Source organism: Erigeron canadensis, chromosome 2 (genome assembly GCF_010389155.1).
Source record: "Erigeron canadensis isolate Cc75 chromosome 2, C_canadensis_v1, whole genome shotgun sequence".
Taxonomy (NCBI): Eukaryota; Viridiplantae; Streptophyta; class Magnoliopsida; order Asterales; family Asteraceae; genus Erigeron; species Erigeron canadensis.
In genome coordinates, this window is record NC_057762.1 from 4,104,715 (window position 1) to 4,114,214 (window position 9,500).

The 9,500-nt window shown below is 34.3% G+C and overlaps 1 protein-coding gene across 1 annotated transcript; it reads left to right on the plus strand.

Moving 5' to 3' along the window:
• Positions 1-1,932: 1,932 nt before the first annotated feature.
• Positions 1,933-8,226, plus strand: LOC122587214 (probable ubiquitin conjugation factor E4). The gene is made up of 16 exons (XM_043759319.1): positions 1,933-2,893; positions 3,003-3,207; positions 3,500-3,651; positions 3,739-3,919; positions 4,010-4,162; positions 4,251-4,454; positions 4,556-4,668; positions 4,760-4,877; positions 5,246-5,335; positions 5,690-5,893; positions 5,979-6,074; positions 6,168-6,290; positions 6,870-6,962; positions 7,056-7,220; positions 7,633-7,722; positions 7,863-8,226. The coding sequence occupies exons 1-16, from the start codon at positions 2,049-2,051 to the stop codon at positions 8,046-8,048; spliced, it is 3,018 nt and encodes a 1,005-aa protein (XP_043615254.1). The 5' UTR covers positions 1,933-2,048; the 3' UTR covers positions 8,049-8,226.
• The last annotated feature ends 1,274 nt before the right edge of the window (positions 8,227-9,500 follow it).

Sequence of the window (9,500 nt, forward strand, 5' to 3'; positions counted from 1 at the left end):
AAAGTGTAAAGATGAAAGTTTTGTGGTGAAATAAATAGAATAAAAAGTTTACTAAAAAGTATTATAGTTTAGTGTTAAAAATGTAAAGATTGAAACTTATGTGGTGAAAATAAAATAAATAAAAAACATACTATTGTTTACACGTTTTTCAATACTTTGTTTTTAATATATATTATAATAACAACCGTATCTAATTTCATCATTTATGAAATATGGGAGAAGTGCGATGTTGGCAGTATAACACTTGATTACTAAGTTCACCTATTAGTTGAGTTATTAAAAAAGTTAATCGATTGAGTTATTAAAAAAGTTAATCGTAATCAAAGCATGAAATATATACATCAAACTCCAAGAAATATTCAAAAATCAGTATCAACATATATATGTATGAAACTTCTAAGCTACAATTCTATAGATTCTAAGGTTTTATTCTAGATTAAAGAGAGTAATTGAAGTCTCCTTCAGTCCTTTGTATTATATACGAGCATAGTGTCTGAACGTTGCAGCGGCTAGAAGACGATGACAATATAAAAGGGAGGCGGTGGTGGAGATCGAGGGCGGTGGCGGAGGGTGATAGAAGGTCGAGGAGAGCGTGTAATGATTAGAAAGAAGGTAGGGGTGTAAGAGTATTATGAGAATACTGAAAAAATGCTTAATTTTCAAAAATAAAAAAAACAATATGCTTTATAGAGGAGTATAGATATAGATAGATAAAATAAAAAAAATACAATAAAGGTATTGCTTCATTAGGATTCGCTAACATAGTAAACATAGTCTTAACTCGTGAAAATTATGTTTGGTGAAACCCAGTTTTATACTCCGTATTATTATTTAGATGTGGCTACACTCGAAAACAATAATAAGTTTGTAAATTGTAACCACACATTGTTCTGATTTTTATATTTACAATAACATTTTTTTAACTTTGAAAATGCAAACCATCCTATTATTTCTACATATTTTAGGTAAATAACTAAATGATAAGATAGAATTTGGAGAGCTCTAACTACCATAGATTTGTTTGAGTACTAGAAAAAATATAAACTAACGATAAAGGTTAAATTAAGAAAAATGTTGCATACTAAGATGTTAAATATCAAATAATTTTAGGACATAAAATCATTGAAATACTTCTCATGACAGAAAATTGGACAAAGCTTCTTATAAGATTGAATTCAAAAGTATAAATGAGAAAATGAACAATGTTAAAATTATTAATCATGAATGAAATGCAAATAACGATTTTTTGAAAAAAAAGTTACTATTAGAATGAATTTCTCGAAATCTGACCGATACACGCAGACCGCACCTCTAAACTGTTCCACTAGATACTTCACATAAACAATCACCTGAAAAATATATTTGATTATTTAATAATATTTCTCATCAAGTAAAACTCCAACATATGAATGAAATATGTTTAGAAGGAAAAACATATAAAATAATACTGTATTTTTTTTATTAGTGACTCGATTTTGACTCGCATCGACTCGAACCGAAACAACAAATAGGGAGTCATAGTACGAGTCTGGAGCAACTTCAACTTATCAACCGAGACATCAATTTTCAAGTGTTTTTTAACTTTATTCGTACAAACTCCTGACTTGTATGTATCTAACAACTATGCTTCTACCCATCTCTTTCTCTATCTTCCAAGGGACATCATTTTCACATGTACAAACTCATAAGTACGCAAAATTTTGACGTTATAACAAACGATTATAGCAGTCTAACCAATTAGTATATAAATATATTTATTTATTTAGATTTAGACTTAAATAAATAAATTTAGATAAATATTTATAGATAATACACATCAACAAATTTTGGATATGGTAAAAAAGAAAGAAAAAGAAAAAACACATCGAACTATCGAAGAAGGTATTTACTTGTACACTTTCTTGACAAATACACAATCAACACATTAGTTGTTGATATAAAACTTTCTTTACAAAGACTTTAGATCCTTCTTCATCCTTCTTCTTCTCTATTCTTATATAAAAACCAAACCCCATAACCTTAAAAAAAGAAAATAATAAAAAAAAAACATGGCATCAACAACAACACCCAAAAGATCCCCAGAAGAAATCGAAGACATAATCCTTAAAAAAATATTCCTCGTAACCCTAACTGATTCAATGACAAACGACCCACGAATCGTTTACTTAGAGATGACAGCTGCAGAAATCATGAGTGAAGGTCATGACTTGAAACTTTCTCATCATTTAATCGAACGAATTCTCGTCGACCGATTATCGGGTAATTTCGTATCTGCAGAACCCCCTTTTGTTTACTTAATTGGTATATATAAACGTGCTTATGAAGAAAGTAAGAAAATTTCTAATATGAAAGATAAATTAGTTAAGACCCATATGGAATTTGTCGTTAATCAGGCGAAAAAGTTGTCGGTTTCGTATTGTAGGATACATTTAAGTAACCCTGATATGTTTCCTGATTGGGATAAGAATAAAACCAATGTTTCCCCTTTATTGCCCTTAGTGTTTAACGAGGTTTCGAGTTCGGTTGATGTGTTTGGGGGTGGTGGGAGTGGGAGTGGGAATGGGGCGTTGAGTTGTCCGGGGTTTTTGGAGGAGTTTTTTAAGGATACGGATTATGAGACTATGGAACCGATATTGAAACAGTTGTTTGAGGATTTGAGAGGGATTGTGTTGAAGTGTTCGGCACTTGGGAATTTTCAGCAGCCGTTGAGGGCGTTGATGTATTTGATTAGTTTTCCTGTTGGTGCTAAAGCGTTGGTGAATCATCAATGGTGGATACCTAAAGGTGCGTATTTGAATGGTCGGGTTATTGAGATGACGAGTATTTTGGGTCCGTTTTTTCATGTTAGTGCTCTTCCTGATCAGACTATTTTCAAGGGTCAGCCTGATGTTGGGTGAGTGAAAAGCCACTTCGAACGTTGGTTGGTTGTGTGTTTATGTGTGTTTGGATTAGTTTATGATATTTTATATTTTTTCTATAATTGTGTTTGGAAATTGGTGCAGTCAGCAGTGTTTTTCGGATTCATCGACACGACGTCCTGCAGACCTTTTGTCATCGTTTACGACTATTAAGACTGTCATGAACAACTTATATGATGGCTTGGCAGAAATTCTTAGGTCTCTTCTTAAGAACACGAGCACACGAGAGAATGTGCTTCAGTATATTGCCGAAGTGATCAACAAAAATGCATCAAGGTCACACATCCAGGTAAAAATTATTTTTTTGAGGATAGTTGTTTTAGACACTAGTGAACAACATATTTCTTTTATTTGATATCAGCTTTTTAAGAAATGGTTATGCAGTTTGGTGAATTTCTGTTCTAGTATCTTTATTGACGGTCACTAGAAATAAGAAACATTTTAGAAGTATGATATTTGACAAAATATCGATTAGACTCGAAGAGAGTACTTGATGATATTTTTACGTATGTTCCCTGTTTCGGGCCTTCCTCTTTGTTTTTTTTTTTTAGATTAATATTGGATGATTTGTTTCATGATAGGTTGATCCAATATCTTCTGCAAGTTCGGGCATGTTTGTCAATCTCAGTGCTGTTATGCTTCGCTTGTGCGAGCCGTTCTTAGACACACATTCAACAAAGAAAGACAAAATTGACCCTAAATATGTATTTTATGGTTCTCGTTTGGATTTCAAGTGAGCTACTTCGTAGACTTCAGATTATATGTGGTATTTTTGTATTTACCAGTATTATTTATACTGATTCTCAAATTGATACAACAGAGAACTCACTGCACTTCATGCATCTTCAGAGGAAGTTACTGATTGGTTAAAATTAAATAGCCCAAGCAATGCACACGGATCTACGAACTATTCATTTATTTGTGAATGTTTTTTTATGACTGCGCGGGTCCTGAATTTGGGATTGTTGAAAGCTTTTTCAGACTTCAAGCATCTTGTGCAGGTAATATAAGGGTACTTCTTTTTTCATATTTTCTTGAGCGAATGATTCTTTGTTTAATATATGTGAAGGTATCTATATACTGATCTGCAGGACATATCAAGATCTGAGGATAGCCTAGCAACTTTAAAAACCATGCAGGAGCAAGCACCTTCACCTCGACTGGCACAGGATATTGCTCGAGTTGAGAAAGAAATCGAATCTTCTACACAGGAGAAACTATGTTACGAGGCACAGATATTGAGGGTAATTCACCCACTTTCATATATATGCAAGATGAATTCCTATCAACAAGTTAGATTAATGCCACTATAATTATCTTTCTGTACCTTAGGATGGAGGACTTCTTCAACAGGCGCTATCTTTCTATCAGTTAATGGTAGTTTGGTTGGTAAGTCGAATAGGCGGATTCAGAATGCCGTTACCACAACCTTGCCCAATGGAATTTGCATGTATGCCTGAGCACTTTGTGGAAGACGTTATGGAATTGCTAATTTTTGCTTCTAGGATTCCACGAGCTTTGGATGGTGTCAAGCTGGTATCTAGCTCCACTTCATTTTGAAATAACAAAGTGTACTTTATTCGGGCACCATTTATCTCTGTTGCTTATTTAAGCTTTTACGTGTTTGTATTTGGTAGGATGATTTTATGAACTTCATTATCATGTTCATGGCGAGTCCAGAATATATTAGAAATCCTTATTTAAGAGCAAAAATGGTTGAAGTCCTGAACTGCTGGATGCCTCGTGGGAAGTACGTTAATATTCTTATATCATCATGTTATTCTTTTATCGTGTTTCCTAAATTGGGTACATTTATGACTTCTTATATTTTGTATCTGCAGTGACACATCGTCTGCCACAAGTTCACTATTTGAGGGGCACCAACTATCTGTCCAATATCTTGTGAGAAATCTTTTGAAACTTTACGTTGATATCGAATTCACAGGCTCCCACACACAGGTGATTGTTCCCCATATTGACATTAAGGGTTTATGATCATCACAGTGCAATATTGTAGTATTTTTAGCATTAAAAAATACTCATATCGAAAAGAAAAAAAAAGTCTCAGGCTCGATTTTCCATCAGTTTCAATGATGATAATTAAACAATAAACAATGAAAATGGTAGTTTTAATTTGGATTTTATGAAAAAGATAGTGTTGTAGCTTTCATGATACAGTCCGAAAAGCTTGCGCTTTTTCATGTGGTAGATTGTTGGTAACTTATCCTCTTGGACCCTGATTGATTGGATGTAAACAGATGTACAATAATTACTGGTTATACTTCTACAACCTAAAGGATGATTTACACTTTCTGACCTTTTTGCAGTTCTATGACAAATTTAACATCCGTCATAACATCGCTGAGCTACTAGAGTATCTGTGGCGGGTTCCTGTTCATCAGAATGCTTGGAAACAGGTATTTTCTATGGTTGCTACTTCTTTGATAAGTCAACTTGGACCCATTAACTTACGCATGGGTTCTTTAGGGTTGTGTCTTTTTCCAAACTAGCAAATTATAAAACATTAGCTGAAAGAGGGAATGGGTCAAGAAGGTTAGAAACTTAGATTCACTCTGAAGTTCATATTGAAATGTGTACAGCCTCCTAAAGTATCTTGTTCATCAATTTAGATTGTTGTTGTAGCAAAGTTGTTTTTGTAATCACAATCATGTGGTCAACTGCAAGGATCTTATTTGCAGCTAAGGCAAATTGGAGGGGAAGTTTTGAGTGCAAAATGTATTTAATGAGGTTATATTTGTTTTCATTTTCAGATTGCCAAAGAAGAGGAGAAGGGTGTTTACCTTAACTTCTTGAACTTCCTAATTAATGACAGTATCTTTCTTCTTGATGAAAGCCTGAACAAGATTCTTGAACTCAAAGAGCTGGAAGCTGAGATGTCTAACACAGTTGAATGGGAACAAAGACCGGCACAAGAGAGGCAGGAGAGAACTAGACTTCACCACTCCCAAGAAAATGTTTGTCTTCTCTTTCTCCAGATCAAAATATATACATATTTTTGGATAAATTATAATGGGTAAATTATGGGTGTGTTTTGTATAGATTATTAGGATTGATATGAAGTTGGCCATGGAAGATGTGAGCATGCTTGCTTTCTCCACAGAGCAAATTACCGCTCCTTTCCTGCTACCAGAAATGGTATTTTTATTTTCTTGCACCCCATCGAATATAATCTCAATGTTGACTAACAAACTTCATGTTTTCTATTCATATTATTGCTCCTCTTTGCAGGTTGAAAGAGTTGCCAGCATGTTAAATTATTTTCTACTACAACTTGTAGGTCCCCAGAGGAAATCGTTAACCTTGAAGGATCCTGAAAAATATGAGTTTCGGCCAAAACAGTTGCTAAAGCAGGTTTTTCATTGCATTATTTTGTTTCATGTTGTTCTTTCACATTCATCAGTATGCATGATGAATGGTGGTTTTTATGCATGTTACATGGGCAAACCAATAGGAATTGAGGGTATTTAAAAAGTTGAATGTAAACATTTTTTATTGAGGTATGCCAAAAAATGAATGGTAGTGCATATCTGGTCGAAATTCCGGATCAATAGTGTAAATAAACCAAATTAAGTTGCTCCATTCCTTCGGTAAGCGATATTTTTTATTTTTGACAAACTTTCTAGGTTGATTTACCTGGATGTGTCTACGTCTCACCTCCCCATTCCCTGCCCCTGGCAGGAATGTGTATGGTTGCATCTGTTTTATTTCATTGTTAAGGTTGAAATCTATAACCTTAATATATAGCCGAATTAATTGCACTGAACTAGATCGGTTGTTACCAATCATAACTCATAACTACAAGTAGGTGATCTGTGCGGTTTTTGTTAGTGAATCATACCCACCCTTTACATATATAATGACCTCTTAGGGTTTGATAGTATTTTGATCAACTTACATGTAATTAAAATGTTAATTGTTGCTATCTTGAAGATTGTCAACATATATGTTCATCTGGCAAAAGGTGATCATGAGAATATTTTCCCATCTGCCATTACAAAGGATGGACGGTCCTACAATGACCAGGTAATCTTAAGATTTCTATATTGTTGAAATTGTGGATAAATGGGCCCATGGTGTTTTTCCCATTTGTTTCTTTTAAGAACCCTCCCTCTGCAGTTATTCACAGAAGCTTCAAGTGTTCTTAGAAGAATTGGTGAAGATCCAAGAGTTATACAGGCATTTGATAATCTTGGTCAAAAGGCTAAAGCTGCAGCATCAGAAGCCATGGATGCTGAAGCTGTTCTTGGGGATATCCCAGATGAATTTCTAGATCCAATCCAGGTAACTTGCTGGTTTATGACAAAACTACACTCGTTTGACAGCACAACACTTAACAAAAATTTGGTCTGGGCGGGCAAACCCTAAGAACTGAATAGGGAGTGGACTAAAATGGAACGGAACCATGTTAAAACCACAGCTGTGGCAGGATTCCTTATTTTATATATTATTTTCAAACATAAAACGACACTCCTATTGATTTAAAACAAAACCAAGTATGGATCTTGTTTGTTGTCTGGGTTTGGCACCAATTTAGAACAGTTTGCTTTTTCGGTTCTGTTATATTATATTGTTGGTTCAGTTTGGTTCTCGGTTCCCCAACATTACTTATCACCAACAAGTTCTTTTATATATTGTTTAATGTAAACAACTTTTATAACATTAAAAACATCTTATGAGGCTATGTGCATTGCAGTACACTCTGATGAAAGATCCGGTCATTTTACCATCCTCAAGAATGGTAGTAGACCGACCAGTGATTCAGAGGCATCTTCTTAGTGATGCAGTAAGTCTTCAATCTTTCCTTCTTTTATCTGCAGCATTTCTCGTTGACTAGTCTTCAATCTTTCCTCCTATCTGCAGCATTTCTCGTTGACTATAATGTTTTAATGGTATATCTAAACTTCCATATATTAAAAATTGCAGACAGATCCCTTCAATCGTTCACATCTTACCCCAGAAATGCTGATTCCAGACATAGAACTGAAGCAAAAAATTGAGGAATTCATTAGGTCACAACAAAATAAGCAAGAGGGTGACGAGATGAGCATGCAAAGCAGCTCCAAATCTTCAATTCAATCACCTGATGGTACGAGGCCTTTAATTGATTAGGAAGTGATCGTAGACTGTAATTTTTGTATTTATTAGCATCCAGTGCCATGGTATCGAGAAAGGTTTTTTCTTTAATCTTCAAAATTTGTAAAACGATCAATTATATGATAGAAATTATGGCTCCGTTGATGTCAAGAACCAAACAGTGAATAATTTATGGCGACGTTTTGCCTTACAATCTTGCCATGTGAACTGGTATTTCAGGTGATGTATATTTTGTCAATATTATAATTTGCTATTTGTTGGTTTTATGCTGCTTAAGGGATCCACGCAATAAGTAGGATCATCTTTGGTTATACGTTATAAAAGGTTGGATTTGCAGAGTCTCCAACAATTAATTGATAGTGATCTTTTTATGGTTGAGTATAGATAAGCTCAAAAGTAAGGCTTTGAAAGAATATATGGAGGCTTGTAAAAATGAGAAAATGTTATTTCGAAAGTTAAGATGGACTAGTTGCTTGAGGGTGATAGATATAGTGCCTATTTTCATCATATCTTAAAAGTTAGGAGTCAAAAGCAACATCAGTGTCAATCAATAATGTGGATGGGGATTTCTTCGAGGGAAGTCAGGTTGCAGATCAATTTGTGAAGGGCTTCCAATAGTTACTGGGTGTTGCAGTGGATGTGAGAGACGTATCAAATCCTTTATAACAAGGGTTTGATACGTCTCGATTTGTAACAAGGGTTTGAGACGTGTCAATTTGTAAAACCTCCATGCCTTTGTTATGGAGGTTTATACTCTAAGGTTGAGAAGGACGGTTAAAGAGAATAGTAGTTTCAGATATCGTTTGGGATGTAAAGAACTGGGTATTACCCAATGTGATTTGCTGATGATCTTCTAGCCGTTTGCTATGGGAAAGAGAAGTCAACAAAGTGTATTAAGGATTCTATTGATGAGTTTAGCAAGAGTTCAAGTTTGTGTCTTAATATTGGGAAGAGCTCCTGACTGCAAATGTACGTGAATGCAAATATAGAATACGTGAACTCTGAACTCGTTACTCATATAAACATGGGCTGAACATGTTATGACCATTTACCTCTATGACTTTTGAATTAGGCTGATCACCAAAATATAATAAAGAACAGATGAGATTTTGTATCAAGACTTGTTGCAACTTAGATTGGTCATTTGACCCAGGTCGGCCACCCATTTGACCTAGGTTGGGAATATGTGACTGTTAAACAACTAAATTTAAATACAATTATCTTTATATCTTGATTTTTTAATCGATGAAAAACATGAGACCAATCATTTATATCTTTTACAGTAAGTATTAAAATTGAGTTAAAAATATCAAATATGATTTAGGTTGCGTAAAAGATTGAGTTAGCTGGTCCTTTATTAAAGGTAAGGTTTATGTATATGTAAATAGGGTATTTTCTTGATTTTGTTTTCCGTTGGGGGCCCTCCTAAAGAAAAATAAAAATTAAAGAAATTCTTTTTTTTTTAAC